Raw genomic sequence first — 16,916 nt, 5'->3', positions numbered from 1 at the left:
TTTTCTTCATGTAAATATATCGTATGTGTTCACCTATATATTTACACTGTTTATATGTTCTATAATATGTATATGTATCCTGACACTTAAAACTATTCATAGTTACACTTAAAATGGATTTTGTTGTTTATCTGAAATTCAAATTTAACTGAGTGTCTTGTATTTTTTCTGGCAATTCTACACAATTTCAGTGAATAAAGCCAACTGTGAAAGCATATAGGGTTCCAATTCCCACTTCTCCAGAAAATGAAGACAACCTCTGCTTGGAGAGAGTCAAGATGCTGGTGATGGAGGCATGGGAGCATACCCACTCCATATTTTATTTCTGGATCTGAACATATTTACATGTGTGCCTGGCTCATGCAAAGTCAGCTGCACAGTTCTGAGAATTGCACATTCCTTCATGTTCATAACTGCCCTGAAATCTCATGGCAGAACTCGATAATCAAACACATCCTGGACTTCCCTTATGGAAAACAACATGTATTCTGCCTGTAGGCCTTGCCCTAAGCTCACCTTACTTACTGTCATGAAGTTAGCTGCGTGTTCTGGTCTCAACTTCAATGTCCCTTCCTCTAAGAAGCCCTCCCAGGTGCCCTGCTGTTCCCTCCTCGGTGGCTTGCACTCCCTTTCTTACTGTCATGATCACCATAGATTACTCATTATTTGCACAAGTACTTGCTTACACTCTGCCTCACATTCTTTGAAGGAAGTCCCAGAAGGGTTGGACCACACCCTTAATACCCTTGGTGCCCAGTACCTGGCACATGGCTGGCTCTTGAGAATATTTGCTGTAAAAAAGATAAAATATGTGAGCACACAGACATATTGTTTTTTAATTTTATTTATTTATTAGAGAGAGGGACATATAGAGAATGGGTGTACCAAGGACAATAGCCATTGAAAAAATACTCCAGATGCATGTGCCACCTTGTACATCTTGCTTACATGGGTACGGGGAATTGAACCTGGGTTCTTAGGCTTTACAGGCAAGCACCTTAACAGCTAAGCCGTCTCTCTAGTGCTCATATGTAACTGTTTTTTTTTTTTCTGTACGATAGGTATTCAATATTTTATTTATTCTAAAATTAAACTACACACAACACAATTTTCCTCACCTTGTCAGGGACTGAGTACACATTTCAGAGACCTTAGCTACATTCGTTACTGTCCAGAAATGTTTCATTTTCCACAAGTTAGGCTCTGCTCACTCAAAGCAATTAAACTGCCCCACCCTTCCTCCAAAAACAAGAATTTGATTATTCCATGCCCATAAACAAGACCCCAATATTAGAGCACGAATTTTTAATGCTTTGAATTTTTTACTGTCACACATACTGTTTTAACTCCTTAAAGCTTTTACTAATACAGTGAACTTATTCTTGTGGATTGGAGCTTTCTTTTTTTCTTTTTTCATTTTGTTGTGCAGGAAATGAAACCCAGGGCCTCACATATGCTAGGCAAATTCTACCACTGAGCTATATCCTAGCCTAATCAGAGTTTTTGTGTTCCCAGTAAGAGGTTCTAGAATCTCTCTTTTCTTTGTAATGTATGTGTATGCAGTGTGAATGTGTATCTGTGTGTTCATATGTGTGTGGATGTGTGTGTGTGCATGCAGATATGTGTGCACATATGTGTGGAGGCCAAAGGGTCTATTTCGTGCTCTATCTTTTTTTTTTTTTTTGAAACACTTTCTTTCACAGAACCCAGACCTCACCAGTTGGGCTAAATAAGCTAGCTAGCATGCCCCAGGAATCCTCCTATCTCCATTTCCCCAGTGCATGAATTACAGACATGCCCCTATGCCCAGCATTTTACATAGGTCCTGAGAATCTGAACTCATGACCTTGTGTGTAACTCAGCAAGCACTTCTTTACCCACTGAGCTGCCTTACCAACCTCATAATCTCATTTTTAAGAGGAAACCATCTTGAAATTACAGCTGACTATGCTTCACTCTGCATGGAAGAGCCCTGGAGACAGTATCTCCTTTTTCCCAGGAGGAGACAATGACATTTGCTTCTTGGGGTCCTTTTCTTTAATTTTAATTTTAATTTATTTATTTGAGAGTACCAGAGAGAGAGAGAGAGAAAGGGACAGATAGAGAGAAAGGGAGAGAATGAGTGCACCAGGGTCTCCAGCCACTGCAAACAAACTCCATATGTGTGTGCCCCCTTGTGCATCTGGCTAACGTGGGTCCTGGGGAATTGAGCCTTGAACTGGGGTCCTTAGGCTTCTCAGGCAAGTACTTAACTGCTAAGCCATCTCTCCAGCCCTTGGGTTCGTTTTTTGCAGGTGCAAGATTGGTCTCTGTCTACTTTGGTAGATGAGGCTTGTGTGATCTTTGAGACCCTCATGCTGGTTTCTGTCTTGACCTTATTAGGGATTTGCTGCAGGCACTGACTGAGGAGGAGTTACACACATTGGAGCGGAGCCTCTGTGTCTCCCAGGATGTGGAACTACCCATCCGAGCAGATGCCCAGGCACCCAGTGTCCTTGCACCCACCTTTTCTGCATCCCTTCCCCCTGAGGAGCCACTCTTGGCCAAGGCCAAAAACCCAGATGCAGAACTGGCCTGCTCCATGCAATATGATGATCAGGAGCTAGAAGAGCTCAGCCGCATGGTCCACAGGGCTGGGGATGAGATGTCATCTCTGCTTTCACCACCCAGTGCCTGCCAGTCCCCAGCACACAGGCCAGAGGCCGAAGGCAGCCCACATAGAGAGGCCTCTGTGGGTAGGACCCATTTAAAGCCAGACAGTGATGAGGAAGAACGGGTATTCTTCATGGATGATGTGGAGGTGGCAGAAGCCCTCACTAGGCCTGAGTCCCCAGGACATACTCTTGAGTGGGCAGGCAACATCAGAAGCAATGGCCAGGATAGAGGACAGGATGGCCAGAGTGGAGAGGAGGAGGTCATTGTGCCTGTCCCCAGAAAGGAGGAGGACTGGACTAACAACAACAACATTGAAGGCAGCAAGATGCAGCTGGCTGGCCTTGCAGGCTCTACTTCCTGCAGCTGCCTGGACTCACAGATATACCTGGACGGCTGGGAAGTGAGTGTAGATGATGCTGAGACGGCTGAGATGATTGCCCACCGGACAGGGGGCATGAAGCTTTCAGCTACAGTCATCTTCAATCCCAAGTCACCCACCTCCCTGGATTCTGCTGTGGCCACCCAGGAATCCCCAAGCCATGGTATTTCTCCACTGGAGCAGCTGAGGGCTGAGGAAACAGGGCATAGCTCTCACAAACTCAGTGCTGCAGCCACCAACTGCCTCCTGCATTCCTGTGTATGTTGTGGGAGCTGTGTGGACAGCAGGGAGGATGCAGTGGGACACCTACGGGGAAAGTTTGGCTCTGGAAGTGTCATCAGTGCCTCTTACTCTGCTACAGGCTTAGCCAAAGGTGATGACAAAGGTCCTGAAAGACTGGATGAGGTCTTGCCCACCCCAAAAGCCTCTGTGCCCACAGAAGACACCTCTGACAGACAGGAGCCCAAAGCCTCTGCTTCCAATAAGTGCCTGTCATGTACTTCAGAGCCTCAGGTGGACACAGCAAATGGGTCACAAGGAGAGGGTGAGGTCTCAAGCCAGCAGAAGGAGCCTGAGGCCAGAAAGCAGGATTCTGGGGAATCCCCTGTGGCCAGAGGGGACATCCCAAGAGGAGACATGTCCCAAACAGAGCCTCAGCATCTGTCAGGCTCCAGGTAAGGTCAGTTCTGCTCTAGGGATCAGACTTGTCTTCTCTGCATTTGGGATATGTCTTGCTGGGCCATCCTCAAATCACCAAGAAGCTTTCATACTAGGGTTTCATGGCCACTCAGACCCAGGTGTGTGGTCTGAGAGATAAGGAGCTGGGTACGCCCTAGGCCCCCACCCTGCAGGAAGTTAAGCTGCTAACAGGGTTTGGCACAGCTTTCAGGTGGCAGAGGACTGCCTCCTTTCACCTCTGAGGCCCATTCCAACACTGGTGTGACCCATGGAAGACTGGAAGGTGACCTACAGCTAAGCACACTGTCCATTTCCCTTTGCTGGCCACATACCTACTGGGTGCACATAGGGCTGAGGAGAGCTGCACAGACCTCTACTGTGAGCATGGAGCCACATTGGGCTCTGAAGATGACCCTCAGGTAAATTCTCAGGCAGTTTACAAGACTCTTGCTGTTCCTCACCTCTGTCCTCCTCCTCCACCCTGCTCCAGCTTCTCTGAGGACCCTCTTCTTGCTCTGGCCTGCCCTTCCTCTAGAGGCAGGTGATGTCATGATGACAGGCTGGGTGTGTTCTGTGGGAACCAGCACAGACAACAGTTCTCTTTCCTTGCCCTAGCCCAGTCTGTCCTGTGCACAGCAGATGAAACAGGTATCACTGGTGAGGCACATCATGATCATCTATTTCATCTTTCACATTGGGGAATGGGAGGGTAACAGAGGAATTTGTCCAGTATGGGTGGTTCATACATGGTTTGGAATGAGAGGTCCTCTTATCAGAACCCTGCCCTGCAAGGACTCAGCTGGGCCATGCAGGCAGTGAAAGACAGGAGAGGAGGCCCAGGAATCAGTCACAGGAGGGGTGGCCAGATGGGACTAGCATAGTGGACACAGGGACAGGGAGCCAGACAGGAATGGGAAGGAGGTTTCCTCACACCAGAAGTCAAGGTTTCTGAGAACAGGGTAAATCTTTGCCTCATCCTCCTCCTGGCAACACATGACCACTGTCCTCCTCGGCCAGGACATAGTGTCTGTCAAAACTCCAAGGCCTCTACCACCCACTACACAGCATTTTGCTACTGGCTGTGGGGCTGGGCTCTGGCTCCTGAGGTCAGTAAGAGCATCTCTGCAAAATCTTCAACCCAGCCTGCTGGCAACCTTGAATGTGCTTCCAGCCAGCATAGATCTATCACCTCTAAACATTGTGAATGAATTATTCTGTATGGGCCTCTGTGCCCAACTGCTTTCACTGATCCTGAATTTTCAGGGGTCACCCACATTGTAGCCTAGGTCAATACTTTGCTCCTTTTTATGGCTGAATAATACCTACTGTGTAGAGAGAACTAGATCTATCTATTCACAATTGATGACCATGTGATATATCTATTCAGGTTTTTGTGGGGATGTGAGTCTCTAAGAGTGGTAGGTTGTATGGTAACCTCGTGTGGTGGGTTGATTCAGGTGTCCCTTATGAACTTAGGTGTTGTGAATGCTAGGTTCCCAGCTGATAGAGATTTGGGAGTTAGCACCTCCTGTGGGGGCAGGCTTATGGGTATTATAGCCAATTTCTCCATGCCAGTGTTTGGCACAGTCTCCTGTTGCTGTTGTCCACCTTATGTTGGCCAGGGGGTGATGTCCACCCTCTGCTCATGCTGTTGTTTTCCCTGCCATATAGGAGTGTCCCCTCAAGTCTGTAAGCCAAAATAAGCCCTTTTTTTCCCCAAAAGCTTCTCTTGGTCGGGTGATTTCTACCAGTAATGTGAACCTTCCTGCAACATTAATGTTGGTACCGAGGAGTGGAATTGCTGCTAGACACTTGAATGTATGACTTTGGCATTTTGGAGCTGATTTTCAAGAGGAACGTGGAATGATTTGAAACCTTGGCCTAAGAGACACCTTGCAATGCTGTAAGTACAGCTTTATGGAGTATTCTAGTCAAAGTTGAAAGACTTGATGCAGTAAGAATTGTGGACTGTGAGATTTGGCTTATGAGGGTGAGAAAGAGCTTTGCTTGGACTGGGCTAAAAGCAGTTTGTGTGAGAGGCTTGCTGTTATGGCTATGTCCTGAGAAGTTGTGCAGGGTTGCTTTGTGTTGAAACAGGCTGGCGTGTGCAGAGTGATATGGCACCAAAATATTAAGGCCAAAACTGCTGCCTGTTCAGCTGCAATTGAGAGATTACAACCTTTGAGATGGGGCGAGCTGAGCTGCACTGGGGCAACAGGAAGAATGTAGAATCTTTTGAAGGGGCCTGAGTGCTCAAAGTCTGCTATATTGCTTTATTCCCCCCTAGATTAACAAATTGGCACCCTACCTGATATTATAGAGTATAAGAAATGCAGAAAGAGAGGGTCATTGAGTTTGCAATGCAGTCTTTGTATTTTGGAAACAGCCATGGGCAGTGTGAAGTAGGTTTGCTGGATGCCTGCCTGGAGAACCAATGGAGGTGTGAGGATGGATTATGCATTGCAGTGGAGACCCAGTGGAGTTGCTAGTACCACAAGATGGCTGCCAAGGAATGCTGTCGGCCCTGGATGAAGTTTTCCAGAACTGTGAGTAGCCTAGCTGGAGGGGAAGATTGGAACTCCAGAGATTTGTTGCTGGTTAGGATCACTGGACTTGGATACTTGTCACTAGCTAGAGTTGTTGGTCTTCGAGCTATAGAGTTTGATGTTTGCCTGTTTAAATCTTGTATTGGTTGAAGATTTCTTTGCTATGCCCAGTGCCATCTTTTGCAGCATGAGTGTTTATTCTGTGCATTATGGTTTTGGGGGGCATATTTTTGGTATTATGGCTCAGTTAAAAAACCTTGGATGATCGGGATGTTTGAACATCATTAGGAATGATAAAAAATGTGGGGACTTTGAAAGTTGGACTGAATGCATTGCATTTTACATCATGGATAGTTATGAGTTTACGGGGGCCAGGGGAGGAATGTAGTAGTTTGATTTGGGTGTCCCCATGACCTTAGGTGTTCCCATCTGATGGAGATTTGGAATTTAACACCTCCTGGAGGCAGTATATTGTTGAGGGCGAGCTTATGAGTGTTATGGCTAGTTTTCCCATGCCATTGTTTGTCACACTCTCCTGTGGCTATTGTCCACGTTATGTTGGGCAGCAGATGATGTCTACCCTCTGCTTATGCCATTGTTTTCCCTGCCATTATGGAGCATCCCCTCCATAGTCAATAAGCCAAAATAAGTCCTTTTTTCCCCCATGCTGCTCTTGGTTGGGTAATTTCTGCTAGCAACGCAAACCTGACTGTGACACCTTGCTTTCCAAAGTGCCTGTAGTGTGTTCTCCAGTGCTGTATGAATGAGAATCCCAGTTTTTCCACATCTTTGACAACATTTGCTACTGTCTAATTTTTTTCCTAATTTTTTTCTGGTGCAGGGTCTCACTCTAGCCAAGGCTGACCTGAAACTCACTCTGTAACCCCAAGTTAGCCTTGAACCCACAGTGTTTCCCCTACTTCAGCCTCCCAAGTGCCAGCACACCTGGCAGTCTACTTTTTAGAAGTATTTTTAAAAACACTTATTTGTTTATTTGAGAGAGAGAGAGAAAGAGAGGCAGGTAGAAAGAGAGAATGGGTGTACCAGGGACTGTAGCTACTACAAACGAATTCCAGACATATACGCCACCTTGTGCATCTGGCTTTACATGGGAACTGGGGAATCTAACCTGGGTCCTTAGGCTTTGCAGGCAAGTGCCTTACCTGTCCTGGCCATCTCTCCAGAACCTAGAAGTATTTTTTTTGTCCTTAAGGCATAACCCAGTAAAGTATACAACCAACCAATGGTCTTAAAGTCATTTGAAGCAGGGAATGGTGGTGCATACCGATAGGCCCAGACCCTGGCAGGCTGAGGTAGGCAAATGCCAAGTTGAAGGCTAACCTAATCTATGTAGTGTGAGATCTTGCCTTAAAAAAAATAAGTCATTTGAAATTATTCCTGTCGTTAAGGATATGCCACTTTTTTTTTTCCACAGCAGGTTAATTTGTTAGTTTTGCATTAGATGCACAGAAATTGCCATTTAGGGGGTGGAGGAAATTGCTCAGTGGTTAAAAATGCTTGCTGGGCAAGCCTAAAGGCTGACTCAAATTTGAATTACCAGAACCCACATAAAGCCAGATGCAATGGCATACACATCTGTAATCCCGGTGTCTAAGGCAATGGGAGGCAAAGTCAGTAGAATCCCTAAACTAACGGGTCAGCTACTTTGGTGTTATACAGCTGCAAACAAGAGAGACCCTGTCTCAAACAAGGTGGAAGGCAAGGACCAACACCCCAATGTTGTCCTCTGACCACACATGCACTGTGGCATGCAAACATCTATATATACACACATTCCATACACATATACATACCAAAAGAAAAAATTGCAATTTCTGTTTAATTCAGTTTTATAATTATGTAAAATATCTATATGATTTATAGGCAAAGCTAAAAGTATCAGATGTACCTAAAGGAGTCTGCCTAAAGGGATGTTATTCTCTCCTGTCCCTAAAGAAAATAGGTTTTATTTTTATTTTATTTTATTATTTTGGTTTTTTGAGGTAGTGTCTCACTCACTCTAAGCCCAGTCTGACATGGAATTCACTGTGTAGTGTCAGAGAGAGACAGAGACAAAGAGAGAGAATGGATGCACCAGGGCCTCTAGCCACTGCAAATAAACTCCACATGCATGCTCCCCCTTGTGCATCTGGCTTTATGTGGGTACTGGGGAATCAAACGTGGGACCTTTGGCTTTGCAAGTAAGCACCTTAAATGAACGCTAAGCCATCTCTCCAGCCTTTTTTTTTTTTTTAAGATAAGCCCAACAGACCGACCTTTATTTTTTTAAGCCAGAGAGCAAGAGAGATGGGTGGGGGAGAAGAGAATTTACATGTCAGGGCCTCCAGCCACTATAACTGAACTTCAGACATGTGTGCCACCTTGTGCGCATGTGCGAACTTGTGCACTGGCATCACAGAGTGTGTCTGGCTTACATGGGACCTGGAGAGTTGACCATGGGTTCTTAGGCTTTTCAGGCAAGCGTCTTAACTGCTAAGACATCTCTATAGCCTAAGAATAGGGTTTAAAGTTTGTCATTTACCCTTCAAATTCTTAAAATAGGAACAAAGGCACAGAGGTGAATTTGTAGGTATGCCATGCTTCCCTCTGTTAGGAAGATAGCATTAAACTCCACCCTCTTTTCCCTGCCTTGTTTTCTGACTTGTACCCTAAGGTCTTGCCAGAGCACTTTCTGGAGACTTCCTGCTTTCCTTTGCAGAGAAGTAGACCCTAGCTGTGGCTGGGCCAGTGCACTCAGTCAGATTTAGGGCTGCGGCCACATGCCTGTCAGTCTGCTGCTGAGGTGGCTGATGCAGATGTCTCTCCTGTTTCCACAAGGCCTTTCTCAAGGGCAGCCCAGCTTCATAGCCATGTCAGCCTCCCAAAGGATGCCAACAACTTGTTCCTCCAAGGCCTCTGACTCAGTTCATTCGTGATTGAATCCTTTCTCTACAAGGCTGACCCAAAACCACCACAAATTTTTTTTGACAGAAGATGGAGAGTGTTTGATTGTGGTCCACACTGTCTACTGTTTGTCCAGGTGACAGCCAAAGAACATCTATCCTATCTGGAAGCTTCTCTTACTGAGGGATGGGCCCTTCACATAGGCCTCTGCTTTCTAGGTCCTGTAAAGCTCGGCACACACCTGAATCTCAGCTGAGGCAAGGAGAGAAAACACACCTGGTGGCTCAGGAGGCCCTGCACTTTCCAGGAAGTCTTTCTAGGCAGTGGCCAGATGGTCAGGGCAGCAGTGCTTGGTCCCCAGTCTTGTTCTGTATGGAAGTACAAAGCATACTGGCCCACAGCCTCAGATCACTACATTGGGTGGCTGATTTTGTGTTCTTTAGCTGAGAAACAAACTAAGAGACTGATGTCTACCACAGCTCATCAAGCTTGGAAGGGATCAGTCACCTGGGCTTTCTGAGGTTCTACTACTACCGTTGTCCTTATTTGACTCTGGAACTCACTCATCATCTCCAGTGAGTGCTTTTGCACCCCTATGATTTGTGGCTTGGGATGAACAGCAGGCAGGCCCTGTGTTCATAGGCTTCTGTCCTACCTCTTGTGCTACAAATGAAAGAGAAGCAGGGTGATGTGGCAAGGGACATGTGTTCAAGATTAGAGTCTCCCAGACCCTGGGAGAAACATCTGGTCAGGGAAAAGATGGCCTTCAGAAGAACCAGCACAGGCCAGAGGCAAATGGGCTTGAAGTCCAGTCCCTCAATGCTGTGGTCTTCTGGCCCCAGCAGATTCCATGAGTACTATGGAACACAGGGTGGCCAGACATTGCCTTGGCCAGAACTACTGCATCAGCCTTGGTGATTGAATGTTCCAAAACCTTCTAGCTCTTTGCTTTTTACTGGCTTCTTTCCTACCTTTTCAGTAGTCACAGATAAACCTTTTTTTGGGAAAGTTTTTGCCCACCTAGCTTCACCTCCGTGACACAAAACATCCTGTTTTTACTGCCAGCTCTGTTGGTCACACGTCGAAGGTCAAAACCTGCTCAAACCCATGTTGTGTCATTTCTCTGAAGATGCTGAAGTATTGGCTACAAATATGACAGATTTTTTTGTTCCGTTTTGTTTTTGTTCTTTGTTCTGATTATAAGTGTGGTCCCTGTGCATTGTGGAAACTTTGGAGAATATTACTAAAACCAGGAAATAAAAATCGTCTCACATCTCATGAATGGTTTCAATTTTTTCCACCAAAATGATGTCATGAAGTCCACAAAGTCTTTTAAAAGCACAACTTTTATTGACTATTACTATATCATATGGTATATCTAATTTATTTGTGTTTCCTACCTCTGTGTTAAATTAGCCTTATATACATTTTCCTTTGGGTTTTTGCCTATTGGATTATTTCTTAGAAGCAACCCTGGGCAATAACATAAGCACAGTGAAAGTTAAGTCTTTCCAGAGAAGCACTGACTTACCACTGCCCTGCTGTGCTTGCCCTTGCCAGCATGGGCACCCACCTGTTTCCCAACTTAAGAGATGAAATAAGGCCCCTGGTGGCTGTCTCCTTCTTCTCATGATTGCTGCCTGTGTGCTTCCCAGGCTTGCCCTATTCTTTGCCGTCCCATGCAGTGACCTTCCGGTTGTATTTTCTTATTTTCCTTACTGCCTTGCAGATACTCTTCTGTTTAGTATGTTTGTAGTGGGTACCTTTCTCCACTCTGTTACTACCCTTTCCCTGTGTCATAGACACTTTTAGTTCTGTTTTGTGTAGCTAAGTTTACAAAAATTCTGGAGGCAACCTGATTCTCCTACCTTCCTTTCCTCTGGCACACTGTGTGCTGCCCTGCTGGTTGTCATGGGGTTTTCCTCCATCAGCTCTGCAACACCAGTGCCTAGCTTCAGGTAAAGCTTAGAGCCACATGCAGGGGTTTAGACCATCTGACCTTTGAGTTGGTGTTTTCTTGTTTATTCGTTTTGAGAGAGTCTCATTATGTAACCTGGACTGGCCTTAACCTTACGGATCCTGCTGCATCAGCCCCCTCTTCCCCAAGTGCTGGGAATACAGGCATGCATTACCACACCCAGCTTCATCCAGCCTTTGAGAGCATTCTTGTCAGCCTATGACTGCTCAGCTGATGGCCATCCTGGTTCCCATATGACTTTGGCTGTGGAAATCTTGGGATTATTTATCCCACCCAGAAGGCCAACCTGCTCTGGGAACCCTACCCCCACCACCCTCCTGCTCTCTATGGGCTTCCTGGTTGTCATTATGAATGGAATGATAGGAAGCTTGCAGAGCTGTTCTGGGTACAGAGCACATGCTCTGACTATGACTCTTTCTTCTGGAACCTGAAGATGGCAGAAAGTTGACATGGAAGGGAGTCTCCTATAGATCAATTAAAGGGACCTCCTGGCCTCCTGGGAAGTGTCACAGAAGGCTATCTTTCTGCCCCTTATGTTAACACCGAGGGAGGAGACAACCACAAGGGTAGGTAGGGAGTGCCCTTGCATAGGCTTCATGACCTAAGCCTGTTTCATCTTCTGCAAAATAGGCAAAAGATAGTTCTCAGCCCCTGCAACCTCATGGGGAGGAAGGAGTAGCTGGGCACTAGGAGGACTCACTAGGTACTCGCTGTTCCTCCTTCCTCCCTCATGTAGTACCCCTTATTCCCAGCCATAGTTTCCATGGGTACCCACTATGGCTGCTCTCCTAATTCCTGTCTCCTTCCTTGGATTATTCCTCATGGCTATTCCTTGCCACTTTTGCTATTTCCAGTCCTGACATAGCTCTGTATTTCACTATCTCCTGGACCCATTTTTCCCATGCCTCGCTCCCCAAAAGCATTGGTCAACAACAGATGGATTCCTTGCATAGAACTTATGCTTTTAGTTCGGCTTTTCCTTCCCTATCTGTCTCCAGTTGGTGCTTCTCTCTCTTCTTGCTGTGACCCAAACCCCTTTGGTAGAGTAGGGGCCCTGGCTCAGAGTCATCACGGTTTTGGACAACCTGGTAGCTACAGAAAGGAGCCTACTGCATGGAGGGAAGCTCCAGCACTCATAGTCCCTGTGCACCCTTTCCCTCCTGAGGGGGTAACTGACAGAGCTCTGCTTGGATCCTTCCAAGCCACAGCATGGAAAGCTCCATAGCACTCAGCTTACTCATAGTACTCAGCCAGGAGAGGGTATGTTTGGCAGACACATCAGTACAGGAACAGTGTCTCTCTTCCCCAGCTAGTTCTGTGCTTCTTGCTGCCTAGCAAGTGGGTCTCAGGGACCAAGCTGCCCCATTCAAGGGGCACTTCTGTACTATGGCCTGGGTTTCCATTCCACAGCTTCTGCCACCTAGGGCAGGGTTGTCTGGGGTATTCTTGGAGCCAGTGCTGACCTTTCATTCAAAGCAAAGAGGAGCAAGTCAAGGGACACGATCAGAGAGGACATTGCTGCCTGGATGACTGACCACTCAGTGGCCTGTGCCCGCCTGGCTCCATTTTTGGGCTGTCCTGGGGTTTCTGAAGACAAGGGCCTCCTGCAGGTTAAAGGGTTGCTGGGGCTCAGCAAAGGACAAGCTCTGGTGTGGGGATGACAGGAAGATTCGGTTTGGGACTTGAGCAGCCCTGTCTTGCTCTGGTAGCATGTTTGGGACCTCAGCTATTTTCCATCAGGCTCTGTACATAGAGGCTCTTTCCATGAGAGTGGCCTGGGACCAGCCTGGCCACTGCAACTAGAATCCCTAGTCAGGTATATGTGAGGCCCTGCAAGGAAAACTAAGAAACTGAGCCCTCCAGAAGTAAAAAAAAACAGGAATAACTAAACAGTTTAAAAATAGAGGAGAACTGGGTTGGAGAGATGGTTTAACAGTTAAGGCACTTGCCTGCAAAGCCTAAGGACCTAGGTTCGACTCTCCAGGTCCTATGTAAGCCAGCTGCACAAGGTAGTGCACACATCTAGGCCCTGGTATGCTCATTCTCTCAATCTCTCTCTCTCTCTCTCTTTCTCCTCCTCTCCCTCCCTCCCTCTCTGTCTCAAGTAAATAAATTAAAAAAAATAGAGGAGAACTTAAACCTTTGGGAAGGAGGTGAGATGTAAAGAATATTATCAAGTCAATCATTAACAAGTAACGGCTCTGGGGGCCTGACATGGAAATATAGGCTGTGAGGAGGGGCCTGAGTTCTCTCTTGAGACCCCATCCCTAGCATGCACTTTGTGATCTCCTGGGTCACAGGAACCTATTCAAGGACAGTGACAATTCCTTAGGACCTTGAATGCAGCACCCACACATAGTAGGTGCTCAGGTGAGGGAAGTTCTATGAATGATGCTGCCCTTCTAGCCAGCTGATGTGAAGAGGCCTGGCCAAAAGGACAGCATGACCACAGGTTCCCCGTGACAGTCCCTTCAGTCTGCTCCTTGGTCCTGGCTTCAGTTTCTCCCTCTAGCCTGCTCTCCTCACAGTACCTAGGTCTCATGATCCCAGCATACTCCTCTGCAGTCATCTTCTGGTGTCAAGAAGAAAACGGCTAGTTTCAGAAGTGAAGACTATTGGGTCAGGCCTTTGCTCTTCCAGCTGCTTCCTATCCACCGGTGTTCCAGTCAAATGGAGGACCTCCTCCATCCTTTGCTCTCCTATCGCTAGCCCTTATTTGCTCCTTTGGGCCACAGCCCATCCCCCCATATCCCTTCTACACCAAGCCGTCAGTACAGTCCCACTTGTCTTTACAGAACTTTACTTGGGTGGCCTTGAGAAGTCCTGTGGCCAGCTTTAAGCAGGCTTTTCCATGGCCATCCCCAATGGCTATGGTAGAGTATCTCCTGGCTGACTCCAGCTGCTGGGCCACCTGCAGGACCTATTCCCAGGATCTACAAGTCCCATGTTTTGTGATGCCACATCTACATGTCTGTATGCAGGATCTTTTGCTGAGGAAATGTACTGTCTGGAGGCTAGTTGAGAATGGGCAGTGGGAAGGCAACGGAATCTCAGAGAACACCCTGCAACCTGGGGATGCTGAGAATCTGAGCCTTATGTTAATGTTCACATGTCTTCAATTCTCTTCCCAGTTGCTGCCCTTCTACTCTCTGCACAGTACAGCCCAAAGTATGCTGGTAGTGTCCATCCCAGATTCATAAGATACAGATGTGAAGGGCCATCAGGCAGGGTCCACATCCTTGTGCAGGCATCTGTGGATGTGGGAATGCTGCTGTGCTGGGGAGAGAGAGGCTTTTGTGAAAGAGGACTGGGAAGTCTAGACCTGCAGTGCTGAGCTTTGAGGTGCATTCATCTGTCCCCTCTCCGTATGGGTCCCTGGAGAAGGGTTGCAACCTGGCTTGGCCCTCACACAGTTCTCAGTAGGAGATATAGCAGGTGCTCTATCCATGTGAACCAAGAATGTTTTGGGCCCATCTCTCTGTTTCTTCCTGCATCAGGTGTCCCCAACTGAAGGGGCCAAAGACAGGGCTTACACTGGATGGTGAATGTGTGGTCAGACTCACCCCTCCTCAAGAGCCAGCCTGAGGGGCAAGCTGGGAAGGCTACCTGAAGCATGAAGTCTTCTGCTCCCAGTGGCTCTAGGTAATATCCTGAGGGGACATTTCCTTTTACCCTCATGACCAGAAAATTCTAGTCTGTGTCGCTTTTCTAAATAAAGCTTTTCTTCCTTCATCACAGGGCAACATGAGGAGAAAAAGCAGGTTTAAATTGTGACTGTGGCATAGCACGTGAGCAGGGTAGTCCTATCAGTCTGGCCTGCTGCTGCAGAGACTTCTGCTCAGAAGTTTTTTTTTAAATTATTTTTATTTATTTGAGACAGAGAAGAAATGAGACAGAGAGAGTAAGTGAGAATGGGTGTGCCAGGGCCTCTAGCCACTGCAAACAAACTCCAGATGCATGCATCCCCTTGTGCAGGCTCAGAAGTTTTTAAAAGCAGTAAACTCTCAGAGAAAGTTTGGAAGGCCTGAACAAGAGTGGGAGCAGAAGTCTGTTCATATGTAATGTGTATGTATGTGCATGTATGAATGTATGTGTACTGCATGTGCTTGTACATATGCATACACGTGTGTATGTGCGTACTTTCTGATTATCTGTTCTTCCTAATTAGAATGCACACATACTGCATCTGTAGTTAAGAGGTAATGATGTGAAGTCTCATGTCATCATAATGGCTTGATATCAGCCTGGCCCTGACTGTATCCCCAAGAAGAGAGTCTCAGCCACATAGGATTGAGGCCATAGGAGCCCCTCCTTGGCTCCTCAATGACTCCTCAGTTAAGAGGAGGCATTTGCCTAGCATTAGGGGGAAGTAAGCCAACTGAGTACTTCTAGGTGATACCTGTCCTCATTCTTGTCTGGCAGTGGGAGAGCTACTGCTGACTTCTTGGGTGATTTGGTGAGCCTTGGTCATTAGTAGCTAGTAGCTACTTTGGGGCTTAAGGGACAGGCCCTTGCTCAGTTTGGCTGCACCCTGTTGTGGTTTGAATGTAAAAAGTGCATCCCTCCCCCCCTCCCATAGCCTCAGGTGTTTGAACACTTAATCTTAATCCCTAGTTGTTGATGCTGATTGGGAAGGAGTGTGTCACTGGGGACACTTGAGATTTTACAGTCTAGCCTTCTTGCCTGTGCTTGTGAGCTCACTTCTTTTTACCGCCTCCCTCTGCTCCTGTGATGTGATGTCAGGCTGTCTGCCCTTATCATGCTTTCCCCACCACGATGAAACATCCTCTCAAAACTTTAAACTGGAAATAAACCTTTTCCTTCCATAAGCTGCTTCTGGTTGAGTATCTTGTCCCAGGATTGAGAGGGTAACTGCTACAACCCCCATCCTGGACCTTGGCTTTGGGAGACATGTCTTAGGAGTATTGTGAGTAGATGCATAGACAGAGCTGGACAGGGTACATGGTTTTGGCTTGGTAGCAGACTGGGTAGCTGAGGGATCTATGGAGTGATGACCTTGGCAACTTTGAGGGAACTTTTGGGCACGTTACATCCAGTCCTGGAAGCCACAAACTGGTTTACATACCTTGTGGACACAATGGACCTGGCAAACACTGGATTTTACTGTTTTCTGGGGTGAGGTCTTGGGGAGACCACACTTTTCTCCCCAGATCATTGTGTACATGGGTCCTTTGGGACACAGTCTACTAGCCTGTGGTGAAAACAGATGTTGATGGAGTGCAGGTTTCATTTGTTCACAGAGGGTCCTTTGTCTTTTGTTACCAGCTGAGATGACCACAAAAAGCATGGAGCTCACCAGACCTGTCCATTGTCTGTTTATATCTGTCCTCCCCCCTCGGTAGCAAGGCCCAACTGCAGCTACTAGTATCTACCTGTCACCCCTGAGTGTGACTGTGGACCCTCATGTCATGTGTGCCTTTAGACCATCATAGTCAGTTATGGAGACATTTCTAGGATCTTGCCCCTGAATCCACAAATGTGCTGATCCTGAGCATGGGCATTAGGAGGTCTAGGATCAACCACCTTTCAGTAGGGGCCATTGTGGGGGGAATGTGCCTGCAGACTCCTGTGAGGCAGAACCTTGGCTTCACATTGTTATCCCGCTTGGCCCTTTAGAGAGCTGACCTCTTTGGCAATGGAAAGTGGAGGCAGCCTATGACCCCAGGGGCTGGCTGAGTGACCTCAGTCCTTCTCCACTCACAGTTAACCCTTAGCCATTTTGGGAGGCTATGCCTAGCCCAGGGCCTTGGAAGCA

The 16,916-nt window shown here is 47.1% G+C and overlaps 1 protein-coding gene across 4 annotated transcripts in view; it reads left to right on the top strand.

Moving 5' to 3' along the window:
- The window catches only part of Zfyve28 (zinc finger FYVE-type containing 28), a 206,640-nt gene that overhangs the window by 162,339 nt on the left and 27,385 nt on the right, over positions 1 to 16,916 (top strand). For 3 of the 4 annotated variants that reach the window (XM_045130421.1, XM_045130422.1, XM_004656020.2), the window contains one exon: positions 2,383 to 3,708. The exons of the other annotated variant lie outside the window; for it this stretch is intronic. In XM_045130421.1, coding sequence (XP_044986356.1) covers positions 2,383 to 3,708 — 1,326 coding nt within the window. The remainder of the gene's footprint in view (positions 1 to 2,382; positions 3,709 to 16,916) is intronic. 4 annotated transcript variants of the gene reach the window in all.

This window comes from Jaculus jaculus, chromosome 11, assembly GCF_020740685.1.
Source record: "Jaculus jaculus isolate mJacJac1 chromosome 11, mJacJac1.mat.Y.cur, whole genome shotgun sequence".
Taxonomy (NCBI): Eukaryota; Metazoa; Chordata; class Mammalia; order Rodentia; family Dipodidae; genus Jaculus; species Jaculus jaculus.
This window is presented reverse-complemented; position numbering and strand designations above follow the sequence as displayed.